The sequence below is a fragment of the Caloenas nicobarica genome, chromosome 1 (assembly GCF_036013445.1).
Source record: "Caloenas nicobarica isolate bCalNic1 chromosome 1, bCalNic1.hap1, whole genome shotgun sequence".
Lineage (NCBI taxonomy): Eukaryota > Metazoa > Chordata > Aves > Columbiformes > Columbidae > Caloenas > Caloenas nicobarica.
The window spans coordinates 108,236,548-108,254,045 of record NC_088245.1 but is presented as its reverse complement, the minus strand read 5'-3'; the positions used below and the strand labels follow the sequence as shown (position 1 = coordinate 108,254,045).

The 17,498-nt window shown below is 39.7% G+C and overlaps 1 protein-coding gene across 3 annotated transcripts in view; it reads left to right on the top strand.

The window, feature by feature from the left end:
* Positions 1–16,010, top strand: part of SH3KBP1 (SH3 domain containing kinase binding protein 1) — a 236,335-nt gene extending 220,325 nt beyond the window's left edge. For all 3 annotated transcript variants that reach the window (XM_065646473.1, XM_065646464.1, XM_065646482.1), the window contains 5 exons: positions 5,327–5,436; positions 6,750–6,875; positions 10,535–10,806; positions 12,224–12,287; positions 14,235–16,010. In XM_065646473.1, the coding sequence (XP_065502545.1) occupies positions 5,327–5,436; positions 6,750–6,875; positions 10,535–10,806; positions 12,224–12,287; positions 14,235–14,276 (614 nt within the window). In that variant the 3' untranslated portion in view covers positions 14,277–16,010. The remainder of the gene's footprint in view (positions 1–5,326; positions 5,437–6,749; positions 6,876–10,534; positions 10,807–12,223; positions 12,288–14,234) is intronic.
* The last annotated feature ends 1,488 nt before the right edge of the window (positions 16,011–17,498 follow it).

Genomic DNA, 17,498 nt, shown 5'->3' with positions numbered 1-17,498 from the left:
TTCCAAAAATAATGTTATATCTGAGGGCCAGGGCAATGACAGAAACATCTAGCACATATAATAGCTCGCTGGATCAAAACCTAATGCTTCCAGAAATTTACTGAATTGTTTCAATTAGTTATTGGTATTGAGTTATTTCTGCAAGTCAGGATTAATCCTAAGTCTTTTAACTATATGTATATATACACACACTTCAGAATCCTGCAATCCTGAAACAAGTCTTGTCTATCTAAAATTGGTTTGCTTTGGAATCATCTAACACTTAAAATCATGTGCCTTTAAGCTAAGTCATTTAAAGAATAAACCACAAAGAAATAAAAATAATGTATCAACTATGGAAGTGCTCAGTTAATCCACACGAGAAGCAGTTTCTCTGCTTTGTAAAAAGTCTGAGCTGCATAGGCGCTTCCCACATGGAGTCAAGCAGATACATCTTTCCAATATTTTTCCTGGCTCTTTACACATTTTGCATAGTATTTATGAAAGCAGTTAATAATCTTCATCAGTGCTAATGTAAGGCGCATGCATATGCCTTAATTGATCCCTGCTGAAGCCTATAGTGTTGGTATGAATTTTCTTCAGAGATTCCCTGAAAGCTGGTTAACCTGAGTCCATTTTTCAGCATATTTCTTCAGACTTTAATCTTCAGAGCATTTGCTGGTGGATCACGGAACACTGGCCGAACCCACGTTATTAGCCATACTCTTGCTCTGTCCCTCCCTCCAAGGCTGGTGCTAACTTGCCTGGAAGGGTAGTTAAAAATACCCTACTTGAAAATATCTAATAAACAAACATAAAAAAAAAATCTTCAGTATATCGTGTTTCCTTGACCTGTACTTGCAGTTCTAGAGCTGCAACGTGCTCATATTTGTTAGATTAGGTGATCGCTGTGCCTCTGAGTGGAAGAAAAAGTGATCTAATAAGATTTGGCCCACAGTAGGGGAAAAGATGGAGAATATTTCCAGTAAAAGGTTGTAGAACGGAGCAGGTTTGTCTTTAAATCACAGGCTGTTATACTGTGAGATATTATAATTATTTTGCCTGAAGACACAAAGTAAAAGTTGGAAGAAAGAAAATACTGGTAAATATAAGGGTTGGAGGACAAAATGTGACTCATATAATGAAGACTGAAATCTGCCTAAGCCAGTTATTTCTTTCTATGCTGCTGTTCATAATCATTTTAATATAGTGAAGCAAAGGAGCAGAATTACCCAATGGGGTTAAGTAGTAATATTTGTGTCAGTGAATCAAAACCACCCATAAACATCGTTGTGAATTGTAAATATTGTAATCAGGGATATGTTAATGGTCCATTACATAAATTAATTAGGTCTCTTGCCCTGGAGGGTCCAGAAAAAGGCAGTAACCAGAAATTTAAATCGTTCTCCAAGTGTGACAAATTGAGGTGCCTGAAAACAGCATATCCATTTCTTCTAGCTCAGTTTTCTTGACCTTTCAGTTCTTTCTTGGCATCTTCTAAATCGTTAAAAATAAAATCCTTATGAGGGCACTGGCAAGTGGTTAGCAAAGCTCATTATGGCAGCTTTCTACATTCAGCTATTAAAGCGATAAAAATCAGGGTTGAAATGGGAAAAGATAGTCATATACTTGAGGAAAGGTGGCTGTCCAGTAACTCCTGGGAAGCCTGGTGAGCTGAGCTGTTCCGTTCCAAAGCAAAGAACACATCACAGTTACACTGCTGACCACAGTAAGCCTGCAGCCAGGGAGTCCTCCTGCTTACAAGTGTGTTACCCAAATCTTTAAAAAGCATCTGCAATTCACTGTGGGTGAGATTCTGCTGCCCTGACCCTGGCCAGGAGCACAGCTGTGTTCCTTGAAGGGTACCATGCTGTTCAGCACGGAGAGAGTAGCAGAATTTGGACACTCGAAGTAGTTAAAATAATTGTGGTCTTCTGAAAATTCTCAGTAATATCCAGGTTATTGTTTGAGTTGGTTTTTAATTAATGCTATATTTTGAATGGACATTAATGCAGAAGATTTTGTCTGCAGTATCTCTATCACATTTGATAGCTTTCAGGGTTATTGTATTTAAAGACAATATATTAATATATACCATTTCACAACTCTATTGTCAGCCTTTAAATGTATTGAAGATGATCACGAAATGTAATCTATCTCTCTGGCTTTTGTGACATTATCTTCTTCAAATGAATTGAATGCCACCTTTGCTTCATTTCTTCCAGCCCTACTGTATTTCTGTTCTGTGAAACCTCACCATTAGCATTCTAAATGTCTTGATTTTCCTATTATCCATCACTTTCCATTTCAGTTTTCTCAAGGTGAAATATCTCTGCTAATTCAAAAAGCTTTCTGTGTTCATTATGTGTAAATTACTTTGCCCAAAGACTAAAAAACCTAAATGTAAAATTAAAGTTAAGACCTACCCACATTTTATACCACAGTAGTAAATGCAGGAGGTGAAAGGGGTAAGGAAGGAAGCATAAGCATTTGACTTTTTCTTTATCTGTTTTTGTTTTGTTTGGGGTTTTTTTTGTGTGTGGGAGAGGAATTGAAGGGTATTTTCCAGGAAGCTACAAGTCTAATGAGCTGGGTATTTTTTTACAAACAGCATCATCATGCTTTAAATAACCATGTCTAGAAATGGACATAGTAATGGGGAAAAATGTCCTATTCTTAACTGCCTTGGAAGAATATCAGGGAATAATTCTTGCACAGCTAACATTTTTCGTGTTCATTAAATATGTTTGCTCAGTAAGCCAGACATTTTATTATGTGTACTACACTAGTATATTAGGATTACTCTGATGTCTTTCTTCCCATCTCATGAATTACTTCACGAATTACTAGCGTGATCAGTGAGACAGTAATAATGATGAATGCATCTTTTTATTTGTGGAACAAGTATCAACTATTTTTTTAACTAGGGAGTGGCACTGTTAATTGATGGGTGCCCTCTATGTTCTGTGTGTTCAATAGAACCTTCCTTGGTGTTTGTTGTTACTAGACATAGAGAAAGCCAGACTGGCGCAGGGTTCAGGTCTGTTGGGTGCTGATGCTGCCTTACTGGTAATTAACAGGGCTGTGAATACAGTAGCCCAGACTTTATTTTTAATGACATCCCATTTGGTCCAGCTCAGGAAGGTTTTACATTTTGTTTAGTATATAAATTTAAGCTCCTAATTTCTGATAGCTACAGAAATACAAACTAAAATCAAACCTCTGCATTTAATGACCTCGGTGAGTATAATATAGTCATACCCATATAACCTTGCTTTCCATCAGCAAAAAATAATCAAATAACCAGTATGAATGAATTAATTACTGAATCTACAGTGTAGATGACAGTAAAGCGGAGGTCTCTTGAGTGGTTCCGTTCCTCATTTTTACTAGTTACCAGTTTACTAGATGGGAATTTTTCTGAATGAATACCTCATAGGTGATGGCTGTGGAAAGTGTTAATAACCTTAGATGCAGAGTGGATTTGGGAGTGCGAACCACATCTAAATAAGGAGAACAGGCAGGGGGGAATAAAGGGCATATGAAAGTACTGGAAATGAATTTACTATTTTTGCATTGTACCAAGTGTTGTCCCTTACACTTAAATAGAATTTCATTTATAGTATCCGCTGAATGGCTGTGATTTCTCTAGTTTGGCAGCAGATTCTACCTATGGAGCCTTTCCAACTTCTGCTCTGCTCTTGCTTTAAAATTAGGTGCAGGTATAGGCTGCTTTAGTTTATTTTTCTAGCTAGCAGAAATGCATTCAGAAGTAGAAAAAAATGAAGAATTCCCAGTATTTCTTGCTAATAGAAGCTTTGCACAGAAATGTTCATCTTTCATGGTATTCATAAAATGCATGGAGCGGATTTTATCTGCCAGTGCTCACTTTGTGACCTACCTTTGGACATAGGTTGCAACAGTCAATAAAAAAGCAATGAGAGAAATACCAGGTAGAGGACAGTGGGGTCACTGCTTATATATAGAAAGAGTTGGTCCAAAAATAGAGTAGTATTTGGAGGTGAATAACCTTAGACTATTTCAGGGCTATTGAAGGTCTCTTTTTTCTTCTTTTTTTATCTCCCAGAGCTGGAAGAATATTGCTGAATAAGAAATGTCTGATTCCATTTACTTCCTAGCTGCCAAATCATGAGTTCTTTGAATCAGTTTAAGTGTCCTTCAGTGCATATAGTTTATTGCAGAGGCCCATTAATTCATTTGTTTTCTCATTGTGTAATTTTGTACAATGGTTATAATATAGCAACAAAGCTGTATCTTCAGAGATTCATTGTTCTGTAACAGGTCTGAAAATTAACTATCCAGTACCTATAACTATTAATTTAAAAGCTATTTCTTCCTACCTGTGCACAATGAAAAATAGTCTTTGAATAATGAATATCATTCCAGTATTTGATTCATGCCTGAAAGTAATTTTATAGAATTTGCATTTATCTTAAGTACCTCTTGTATGTTTTCTGACTCATTTCTGCTTAACATTTGCAGTGGGGCATTTTGGAATGGAGTGAAACTGATATAACCCATAAAAATAGATGAATGGTGTTAAGCCATTTGATTCAGGCATGCAATCACAAGCTGTGGTATTCCTTCAGCCTTCATATCATTCTCTCATGTAAACATGCTACCTCGTGGCTGGATTCAGTAAACACTTCCCCGGTGCATTTCACAGACCGTAAAGACTGTCGATGCTGCACTTGAACAGACCTGTTTTTCCTGTGCTTTGTACAGTTTCAGGAGCCTGTCCGAGTTTTTACTTACCATAACCTCTGCATTACTGAAGGGAGATATTCCTCTCACCTACAGCTACTAGAAGCTGTGCTGCCTCCAGCTGCAGGTGTCTGGGAACCTGCAGATCACTTCAGCTCCATCATTCTCATTCTGTGCTCCCCTAAGCCATTCCTGCAGATGCAGCACTGACAGTACAGTTCTTGAGACAATGTGTGCACTGTCTTATTATTCAGGAAAAAAATTACTAACCCCTTTAATGATGGAAATTTTGAGATTGCTTATTCCATGCCAGAGGACCCATGCTGTCATTTAGCTTTCACTATGCTGAAAACCAAGCCAAAGGCTCCTCTACACATTCCCCCTCTGCTTTGTTGTGTTTGAGATGGAAGGGCAATTGTGCTTTGCAATGGTGACTGGGTTATGGCTGCCTTTGACTTCCAGGTTTTTTTTAGTGCCATCATGGTGGCTAAACATGTGTGGAACACTGTGATACAATGGGGAAAATGGGATTTGTTTTCTTTGAAATGAGAAAGAAGTTGTGGGTTTTTTCCCTTTGAGGACAATTGCCAGAAAATCAAATCAATTCTATTTTATTTTTAAGATTTGGAAGGTTTTGACTCTGTAATACCAATTGCTGAGAAGCTTAATCATCCAACTACAACCAGACCAAAAGCTACTGGCAGGCGACCACCCTCCCAGTCTCTCACGTCTGTAAGTTAATTTTCCTTTTCTTTTTTTTTTTTTTTTCTTTTTTTCTGATTCCATCCCACCCCCTTCTATTTGTGTTCCCTGGTGGTTTTACTGTGTTAACACAGACGTTCCTTCACACATACAGTGAGGCAGAGAGATGCAGCTCAGGAAAATTAGTGTCAAAAGGCTGCCAGCGTTTTGAATACTGATGTTTAAAACATTCCCTCCCTTATAAGATTTGCACCCCTTTATTTGAGTGCTGCCAAGTATTCCTTGCCAGCCATGACTGAGGCCAGAAAAATCCTTTATAAAAAACTTTGGAATAGACTAGTTTGTGCTAAGTACTAAGGATTTTGATAATGTTTCCCAAAAGAAGCATTTCCCTTGGTTTCTCTAGGACCTTTACCAGATTTTGAGGACAAACAGACCATTTCAGCCTTCAACAGCTCTACTTTGAGCCATCATATGTTTCTTCTCATTTGTAACATGAGGGTGATTTAAATTTAACTCTCTAATATCTATCTTTAGACAAGTTGGTCTCATAAACCATACTTTGGAAACTACTGCTTAGTTTTTCAGTGTCTTTTGCTTTGGGGTTTGGGACTTAACTTGTTTCCGTGCTTTTTTGCATTCTGGAATATCAGAATGAGAGCAACTACAGACGGTTACCAGTGTTTTGTGTTGCTGAAGAAAAACAAATTGGAGGGAAGCAGTAAGGACTATTGTGAAATTAACAGAACACAAAAAAGAAAGCTTTCGAAATTGCCTATGTACATAAGTATAGAAACAGAAAAGAGAAGTAAAAAGGTTTTTCTTGCCCTGTGAAATCTGCGGGGAAAGGAACAAGGGGTGGAAAGAACCTTCCCAGTTTGCGCTTTTACCAAGAGGCGGAGCAGGAGGCAGCCGGGCGGTGCCTGCAGGGGCAGCGGCAGCGGCCGCGGCCGCGGCAGCGGCAGCATCGCGGGGCAGAGCTGGCGCCCGCAGCACGGGGCGCAGCCTCCCGGCCAGGTCGGGTACAGCTCTTCCTGCGGACAGCACGGTGCTTTCGTCTTACACAAAGCAACGCAAAGATGTCAATTAATGCTGAATTCTACTCTGAAGTATTATTTCGTGAATGCTTCGAAAGCATTCTGGCCGTAAAAATAAGATGTAAAAAAAATGGGATGGGGAGAGGAAGAGCCCTGACTTTAAGTATTCTAGCTTTGAAAATGATAATTAAAAAAAAAAGTCACCACAGAAGTGCTTTTCTTCCTTCTTTAAATTCTCACACAGTGAACATATCTGCACCTCTTTTTTTTGTCTCTCTTGTGGTATGTGTGTGTTTGTCTACACAGTCATCACTTTCAAGCCCTGATTTCTTTGACTCACCAAGTCCTGAAGACGAGAAGGAGGAACATGCTTCCATTACTCACAAAGCTATGGAAGCGTCAAGGAAAGCAAGGACTGTTACAATATCACAAGTAAGTTAATTGGAATACTTCTATGTGACCTTATCGTAGAATCATAGAATGTCCTGAATTGAAAGGCACTCACAAGGATCATGAAGTCCAACTCCTGTTATCATGTGCATCTTCATTTTTAAAAACAGTATTCAGATATTTCACAGAATCAGAGAAGCTAGGGAAATACATTTTAGAAACAAAAGCCCTTTTTTTGCAGCTGTAAATTGAGTTTACATTAGAAGAGTTTGTAAGCAGGGAAAAGGCAACTCTTTGACCTGCTCTAGTAGTATATGAATTTGAATTTGCAAGTATAATCACTTTTTATACTGGTGTAATTGTATTCATTTTATAGGCTTGTGCCACTGAATAGAAAACTACAGGATAATTGAATATTACAGGACGAATGTGTAGATCAGGCTTTAGAGATGAAAGCTTTTTTTTAGTATGTAAAAATATCTTTAATGATACAAATATTACAGTCTAATTGTATAACAAAAGTATTTGAAAGATGAAGTCATGCACTTCTGTGATCGAGTTTAAGGATATTGTCTTGCTATGTAGCTCCCTCTTCTGGGAGCACTTGCGTTAAGGAATGCTCTTTGGGCCAACATTCGTAAGTTCTATGTTGGTATGTCAAGGATGTAGATGACATTCCTGTAAAACAAGATGACTGCTATCAGAAAGTATCTGCTTAAGGCTTTAGTGTTGATAGCGAGTTGAGCTCTGGAATAAAGTATCACTGTGGATGACTCCAGTTGTGCCTTGCTCACTTGCTCCAGGTTTTAACTCAGCTGACATCTCTTTTCAGTCCAAAGGAAACTTGCATCTACCAATATCGTATTGGATTATTATCCATGAAGGATCCGTTTATAGGTACACATTAGTCACACATGCACACACACACATATATATGTATGTAAAATGTTAAAAGGATATTATTAAGGTCATGAAGCCAAGCATTCAAGCCACTGGAGTGATTCAGCTTTCTTGTGATTATAACGCCATTTTTATTTCTGTGGTCGTAGTGTTTTTCTGCAGAACACTTTTTTTATGTGGTGCTTGCCCAGGACAGGTTCTGTGCTCAGTCGCACTTATGTAGTGGGAAAGACTGTATTTTGCAGAACTTCATGGATCTTGTTCTTTCCTCCCCATCAGACTTTATCTCAATTTTCATCTGACTATTAACTTTTCTCTCAGTTACCTTGTCCAGCCAATGCCACTGCCCCAATCCCCAAGTCCTCGCTTATAGTGTCTCCTTTTGTCTCCATACAATTTTTTTCTTAATATCTTACCCTATTTGCCATTGAACCTCAATATCACTTTTTCAAAGATACAGTTGAGGGGTTGCCTAGTGCTTTTTCCTACTCTTGGCCAATCAGATTTTCAGATACCCCTGGTAACTGTTGTATAATGACATTAGCATTGTCAGTTCACAATATGATAAATAATTAAGACTCACCTTACTTGCCATTGTGATAACTGTATTTGTACACTGTTCTGTGCATGCAATGAAGTAGCTGGTCTTGTACGTTAGGTGGACTTCAGATTTTCTATACCTTGTCTAATAAGTAGAGCAATGGATTGCAATTCAAGAAGCATGGGATCCTTCTGAGATACCCACATAGTTCCAGGGCAACTGGGTTAATGCTGCGGTTTTCTGTTAAGTTCCTGGAGGAATAAAGAGCCATTGTTAGTTATGGGATTCACAGAAGCTTAGGTTAACATAGGACAGTACATTTATTTCTTGTTAATATATTATAATCTTGAAGCCGTGGGATTTTGTTTTTCTTTTTATATCATAGCAACAAGCAAACTTAAGGAATATTTTGCAATTTTAGTAACTGATTTTTTAATTTTTAATAAATGTTGGGTGTTGAAGACTCCTTCAATGGTTAGTTGAAAAATTGTAAATTTAATTTGCAAAAAACATACAACTTGGATTCTTGGCCACACAATTTTGTACTCTGCAGGAAACATCGATGGAGGTAGGTATGTTGTCACAAACTTGTGAGAGAAACACTGAGCATCTTTCCCGGGTTCGTTTCACTGCTAAGTCTGAGAGCTTGGAAACGCTTGTCGCTGACTGGTTGTAGCAACTGTGGAAAGTCTTACTGAAGCTGCCTGAACTTCTGCATCCCAACTAGACCCCCTCTGATGTACATGTACAAAGATAATGACTAATTCTTATATTTGCCATGCATTGGCCGAAACTGTCCGTATTTTACTATGAACTGTGTTCGTTAGAGGGCTATGCTGCCATCCAGCGAGATCTGGACAGGCTAGAGAGTTGGGCAGGGAAAAATTTAATGAAATATAACAAGGGCAAGTGTAGAGTCTTGCATCTGGGCAGGAACAACCCCAGGTTCCAGTATAGGTTGGGGAATGACCTATTAGAGAGCAGTGTAGGGGAAAGGGACCTGGGGGTCCTGGTGGACAGCAGGATGACCATGAGCCAGCACTGTGCCCTTGTGGCCAAGAAGGCCAATGGCATCCTGGGGTGTATTAGAAGGGGGGTGGTTAGTAGGTCGAGAGAGGTTCTCCTTCCCCTCTACTCTGCCCTGGTGAGACCTCATCTGGAATATTGTGTCCAGCTCTGGGCCCCTCAGTTCAAGAAGGACAGGGAACTGCTGGAGAGAGTCCAGCGCAGGGCCACAAAGGTGATTAAGGGAGTGGAGCATCTCCCTTATGAGGAAAGGCTGAGGGAGCTGGGTGTCTTTAACTTGGAGAAGAGGAGACTGAGGGGTGACCTCATCAATGTTTATAAATATATAAAGGGTGGGTGTCACGAGGATGGAGCCAGGCTCTTCTCAGTGACAACCAACAGTAAGACAAGGGGTAATGGGTTCAAGCTGGAACACAAGAGGTTCCACTTAAATTTGAGAAGAAACTTCTTCTCAGTGAGGGTGATGGAACACTGGAACAGGCTGCCCAGGGAGGTTGTGGATTCTCCTTCTCTAGAGACATTCAAAACCCGCCTGGACGCCTTCCTGTGTAACCTCACCTAGGTGTTCCTGCTCTGGCAGGGAGATTGGACTAGATGATCTTTTGAGGTCCCTTCCAATCCCTAACATTCTGTGATTCTGTGATTCTGTTGTGGTTTAACCCCATGCAGCCACTTGCTCGCTCCCTGGGTGGGATGGGGGAGAGAATTGGAAGACTAAATGTGAGAAAACTTGTTGGTTGCGATAAAGCCAGTTTAATAGGTAAAGCAAAAGCCACACATGCAAGCGAAGCAAAACAAGGGATTCATTCACCACTTCCCATGGGCAGGCAGGTGTTCAGCCATCTCCAGGAAAGCCAAGCTCCATCACATGTGATGTTTACTTGGGAAGACAAACACCATCACTCTGAATGTCCCCCCCTCTTCCTTCTTCTTCCCCCAGCTTTTTTTGCTGAGCATGAGGTCACATGGCATGGGATATTCCTTTGGTCAGTCGGGGTCAGCTGTCCCAGCTGCTTCTTGTGCCATGCCAGCTGCACAAGCTGAAAAGTCCTTGACTACTTAGCAGCAACTAAATCATCAGTGTACTATCAGCATTATTCTCATTCTAAATCTAAAACCCAACACTATACCAGCTACTAGGAAGAAAATTAACTCTGTCCCAGCTGAAACCAGGACAAGGTCTGATTTTCATAAAAATTTCTCCAGACATTAAATGTTATTCTTTTTGTTGCAGGTGTCTGATAATAAAACTTCTTTGCCTCCAAAACCAGGAGGTTTGGCTAGTGGCAGTAATGTGCAACCGTCACTCTCCCCCTCACCGTCACCTGGATTTCACTCAATTGCTATGGGAACAACAGGCCACAGGTCAAATTCCCCATCCCTATTCGGTACTGAAGGAAAGCCAAAGACTGAGCACTTGAGCCAAGGTCAGACTGCCCTGGAAGAGCTGAGAACACAAATTAAGGAGCTAAGAACCATCATTGAAACCATGAAAGACCAGCAAAAGTAAGTACTGTAAATCACAAGTGTAGGTGGGATGCGTCCGTTCACCCGTAGGGGTGGCAATTTCTTCCCAAGCTTGCCATCCTCTGTGTTACTGTGCACAGTTTGCCTTTGTGACTGATTTTCATCTGCTTTCCTGACAGAACATGTTCAAGGGTAAGAAGCTCAGGAATAAAGACTGACACTATCCATGTGTAACAGCTTTTTTTTCCTGTGTTATGACGTAAGCAGATGTTTATGGGGTGTTTAAAAAGTTGAATTAGAAGCTGTAAGCAGTGAAGAGGTTCTTATGTTATTTAATTTGCCAGTAACTATTTCGGAACTCTCATGCATTGATCTTAATAAAGGGTGCATTTGTTCTAGTTGTAGTAAAAATGATTACAAGTTCCTAAAATTATTAAATCAGTTTGTTGTTTGACTGTTAGCACGTTTTCCCAGGAAGCTTGTATTACAAAAGAAGTAATCGTGATTAGGACATTTGAAGAACTTTGTGACCCTGAATCTTAATATTTTAGTGTTGGGCGTCTTCATTTTCTTTATGCTGCTCATTTCCTAGGAGAAACTGGTGCCGGTGTGCAGCTTTTGCTATTCCTGAGAATATTTAATGTTTTGGAAGCTAAACTTCCACCGACCTTGTCAGTTGTGTGTAGCCCAGGCAGGAAAAAGAAAAGGGGAAGTAGCGTGCAGAGACTGTGGCAGAACAGAGGTGTGGGGGGAGTCTGGGAGAAGATGGGGAGGGCACAGTTCTCGCTGGATCCAGCAGCGAGCCCCACGGCTTCGGCTCTTTGGCTGCCAGTTGCTCCTCTGGTCGACCTGGCCCTTCCTGCAAGGGCTGCTTCCACCTACTGGTTTCTGTCTTAAGGTGAGATCACTCAGTGGGAACATGAAGAGGTGTCTGCTCCCTATAGCTGTGTTCTGCTTCCTGACAAAGAAGGATGACAGCAAATCCATATTTGGGATCATTAAGTCTTATAAATGAAATTGAATGTTACATTGTATTGCTGCCATAAACAGCTTTTAAGTGGCTTAAGTACATGATAGCATGGGCAGGATTTGTGTTACCAGTTCCTCTAACTCACCAACAGCCAATCCATCTACATTTTGTGTGGAGAAAAGGCCACTGGGTGCTGATAGAGTGTTGATACAGCGAGTGCAGAGCAAAGCCTGTGGATGTGGGGCTATTGGGAGGAAATGTGTTATTCATTAGCCAGATGGGGTGTGGGGGGTGCTGTGCTTTTTTATAGACTTACCTCTCTGTAGTACAGCATATAGTATACAAGAGTGCACTGACTTTAAATAGTTGTTCAGAGGAGAATAGGTGACTAGTGAAACAGGAAAAAGATGTTTCCAAGAGGTGCTCTTTTTTATTCTACTACTTTAGTCATTTTCATTCCAAGATTTTTTTACACTCTTTTAACAGAAAAGAGATTAAACAATTGCTGTCTGAGTTGGATGAAGAAAAGAAGATCCGTCTACGATTGCAGGTACTTAAATTATTTATAATGTTATGGAAGTATTGGCAGGTTTGATTTAGCCTCAGGAATGGGACATAAAGCTCTGCTAAGATACTTAGATTCCAGTGAAACAAAAACTACTAACATTTCTGAAAGGGATATACCTGTTCCCTTCATGGTGTTGCCAGTCTGTGTCATATACATTGCAATACTGGGTTCTTACTGAAACGCCTGATAGTTATCTAAAAATTCATGAGCACAAGTAGACAAATTTAAAAAAATAAACACAGTATAGGATTCAAACTATATCTTTTAGTCTCAGTGTTGATGGTTTGATTTTGTCACAAGCGAAACCTTGTATTTTTTGATGGTTCACTGTCTCCCAGAGCTTTGTATTTTGTAGTTGGCTTGTCTAGTGTTGCTATGCTTGGAATATTATTTCATATAGTAGGATTTTTATGTCTGTGTTACACACTGTGCTCAGGTTGTCTTTACTAAAGTATCGTAAACAATATAAAAGAAGGTACTCTGAATAAGAGCCCAGTGGCCACTACCGTGGTTTGCAGAGTACCTGAGCTCTAGATGTTGTCATGCTGGCTTAGTCATTTGCCAGGTAGCACCTGCCATGCCCGTGTGAGAGTGACGGAACTGGGCCTTTGTTGGCTTCATTGGCTGGGCTGCTTCAGTATGGAATGTAGCTGAAACTGCTTTTCTGCATTTTGGAGAGTGATGTACTTGATAAGTGATTTAGTATTGATTCTATTTTATATTTTTATGGTACAGGTCAACTGCTCTCTTTCTATGTACTAGGGAGAGAAAATTGAATTGTAATTTCACTGGGTTGTTCCTGCTCAGTAAAGTGCTTGGGAACATGGCAAAGGGTGGTGGAACCGGGGACCTCAATGTCTGTTCTCCAGGGCTGCCTAAAGGACTTTATTAATGCAGCCACATAGGAGTATGGCTTCTAGCAACGTGCAATTCATATTAATCTAAAATTGAGATTTATTCAGATAAAATCAATGAACATTTTTAATAGCTTCTCTTGATTTAGTCTAACAGGCCAGGCTATTCAGATGTCTGGACTCTACCTCCTAAGATGGCTTTATCTCTTTATACAGAGACCTGCATTGATGGTTTTAAAATTATGATACTATAGCTTCATGCTCTTACTCCAATTCAAATGTTGCTTATATTGGTAAATGTTCAGATGCTAGCCAAGGGGGCATAATTAGCTTTACATGAAGGTGAGAGTCCAACCAAAAAAAAAAAAAAAAAACTTGCATTAGTTTAACAATGTTCCAATAGTCACAAAGTACAGCTCTCAGTCCATGTGTTAAAGATGACTGCCTCAATGATATGGTGCAGCTGAGCACTGAGATGTGTTTCAGTACATCTAATACCCCTAGCTCAGGGTTTCCAGTGTCTGTCTGAGGGGTCAAGTGTACAATGAGGGGTGACGATGGCTTCAGCCACCTCCTTTGACTGCACAGCTGTACCTCAATCAGAGCCCTTAAGGTGCCTGGATGTAGCTTGATGCATGTAGAAGGCAACTGCCATCCCTACAATAAAAACCATCCCTATGGGAGAGAGACAGTAGGTTTTGCTCCTCAGCTACCAGTGTTCATCGTCAGCAGTTCAGTTTACTCATGCAGCAGCTGCTGCATGGACAGAGTCCACATTCTGCAAGTAATTCATGGCAACAAGCTGCATGGCTTCTAGAAGTTGTGACTTAAAGAGTTTGAAAGGTCTTGTGGTGCATTCAGTGACTACACTTGTCAAGCTCTGAGAGGAGGAAGCCATGAGTGGTCATCTTATACAGCTGAGAAGGTCACCCCAATTCATGAAATCTGTGGAAATAAGGATAGTATAAAACTCAACACCTGTGGACAAGATGGAACATGTGCTTTTCAAGCAGAATCAGCTGTGTCTCAGTTTGTTAAAGCAGCTAATTTCATGACAATTTTTTTTTTCTTGCAGATGGAAGTAAATGACATAAAGAAAGCTCTTCAGTCCAAGTGAATACTTGATAGGTGGAATGTTGCATTATTCTTCATGACTGAGACTCAAATTTATGCCCCAGCCAAAATAACTTTGTGCCAAATGATTTAAGAATTGCCTCAACATCCCTTTATTTGAAGGATTAGCACAACAGTTTTTGATAGCACAACAAAAATACCAACAGCGAAGACAGAATTTCCACCTGAAGCAGTGCTGTGCAGCACTAGTTGTGACTGAAATTGATCTTCTTGTGCTAAAGGCTCTCTACTTCAAGATCCTAGGTGAAATGAAAACTCAGGCAGTTTAGTCCATAGTGGTACTATTTTGATGATATTTTTCCATAAATAAAATGTATTTCAGATTATCTGTTTACAAGCTTTATGATTTTGACTTTTGGTTTTTAATTGTCTTTTGTCACAGATTTTAAAATGTTTGTACTGCATATAGCCAGGAATGAATGTTAACATTGGGACTGGAGGGATTATTTTCGCTTTGAGATAGAACAGCCTACTTTTTGTTATGGTTTTAAGTTCTGATAAATATGCAATTTTATGTCCCCAAACCCTCTACAATTTAAACTTACGTTGTGTACAGTAACGTATTTACAAGAAGGAAACAAACCAACAGAAATCTGGTCTTTGCAATGATTGTGCCTTTCTCTGTCACACACTGACTGGAGCCGGTTGCAAGCCAGGTCTCCCTAATGTAGCTACCACCACCAGGAGGACCAGTGGTGCCCGGCGGAGGTCACCTCAGTGTCCAGCTGCTCAGTCAGTAGAGCCAGGTTTGTGCGAGGTGGCAGGACAAAAGGGCGCAGCTGAGAGCAGCTTTGTCTTGAGCAGCTGTGGCTTTTTAGCTTTCCTGGTTTTGATAGGCCTCTCCCGCAACTGGAATGTTCATCTCCGCTTGATTTTCATTAGACCATTTAAACACCCGCCTCTGTCCCCAGTTTTGCACAGAGTGAACAGAATATGCATTATTAAAGCAAAAATAAATAAAAGTAATCTATAAAACATGAATAAAATGTTGTATTATTTCATGCACAAGGTTCTCTATTGTGCAACATTGTTTCATTTGCTGTTTTTATGTGGTACTCTTTGCTACATTATGCTGTATGCTTATGGACCAATACACTTTATAGTCCTGTTTTTGCAGCAGGACTTTCTTTTCATCATTTTACTTAAACCGATGCTTACTTCATTTCTTCCAGTTTCTCTGTTTGCTTTCATCCTTTCAAAATAAGGTCTCTCATTTTTCTGTTCGTGGCTCTGTGTGTTCTTTAATAGCCACGGAGTATCTCATACCTTGTCAGCAATCTCTGTTAAAGCATTTAAATAATGGATATTTTTGCACAGCGTGGATTGAGTGGGTGAGTGATATTGGTGATGCTTCAGAGTGACACCCCCCGCCCCCCCAAAGAATCTACTTGTCATCTCGTCAAATGGTAGAGCTGGCCCCAGCCAGCATATCCTGTATCACAGCTCTCACCACCCTGCCTGCCAGCAACTGGGTGAGATGTAGCATTCAGTTGGCTGCTCACGTTCACACGTGGTTGGCAGAGTTCCCATAATCTTTGTGATATGCCATAGAGATATCAAATACACACTCCATCGTACCCACATCTTGCTTTATGGGTCTCAACTGGTAATACAGAACCTCACTGTCGGAATGATTTCCTCTGCCATAGCATGTGCTATTGTAACAGTGGTGTCTGGGATTGAAAGATCGGATAATGAAACTTGAGAATTTTTTTTAAAGTCCCAATACATTGCTCAATGTACTCAAACAGAAGCACTAATAAAATATTTTATCACTGAAATGGTCTTATTTAACATTTCTAAATAACTGCATTAAAGTATTTTTTATACAAAGGATAATAGTCCCATCATCAATTTCCAGCAATAAGGATTTCTAGATTACTTCCATATTTTTACTGAAGTTAGTAGCAGAGTTAGGAGAACAAGGGGAAATGAGGCATAAGGAATGAGAATTCTGTTTGGGTTTGTAGTCATACATTTGCAACATGCATCCAGAAATGAACACTTCTGGCTTCCTAATTGCATCCCTGGAAAGCAATAAACCGTTGCGTCTGTGGTAGGTAAAGTATTGATTCCCGAGTTGTACCTCAGAAATACAAGAAGCATCTCAGAAATGTTCAATTTTTTGCAAATGGAAGTCTGAATTTGGCACCAAGTTTCCTTTCATCAGATTACATTCATTTTTTCTTCCTCCTGATGAGATGATAACTTGTCATTTTTATAAATCCAAGTTAGAAATCCAATATGTCATGCTTTGTAAAGGAAGGTTAAATAAGGTTTTGGGAAAATGCTTTGTCCTGGAAGTTTATTATTCTGGGAGAATGGAGTTTGTAGAAATACAAGCTCTTCTGGCTGAATTTCATTGTAGTAATAGAAAGCATTTCACATAGCACCTGGATTGCTCCTTTTTTAAGGAGGATTAGTTATGCATTAAACCTGTGGATATAAACTGCTGATTTAAAAAATATTTGGGTTTCTATTTAAAGAAAACCAGAAAATGCTGGTGAGCTACAAAGTGATTTTGATATGAAATTGATAAAATATTTTTGTTTGAAGAGTTGTGTAAAATGACTTTTCATTAATATGCACACACCAGTCTTGTGGTAGACTTCTGTTTATGTGTAGAAGTCAAGTGTGAAACGCCAGGCTCATACCTTTGGATGATAATATTCAAATTCTTGATTGGGTAAAATGTTATTAAGAAAACACTTTAATGTTAATTTAATGTTCTTTTTTCAGCTCTAAAAGGTTCAAGTATTTCTTAATGTGAGATCATAGCAGTCAGCATTTTTAAAAGTTCTGTGTGGAAATAAGATGGTAAATAGTCAAAGTGTTTATTATGTTCTGTTACCCAAATTTCACCTTCTGTATTTTTCTTATTAACAATCCATTGATAAATGAGGAAAAGTGTTAGATGCTATGCTACAGGTCAAAGGATTGAACACAACTACATGCAGTAAATTTTTGTTTCTAGGCATATGATAACCAACTGCCCAGTAAATATTGTGAGCTGCTTTGCGTATGAAATGTCCACAGGAGTGCCGTACTCTGCGACAGCCAAGACTGAAATTCGCACCTGCAAAAGTGAGGTGAGAGAGTGCTGTGAAACAATACCCTCAGAAATTCACATTCTGCTGAAGTTACAGACTTATTTCACTCATCTTGCACAGTTGACTGACACATGCACGGGCCCCGCTCCCCTCCG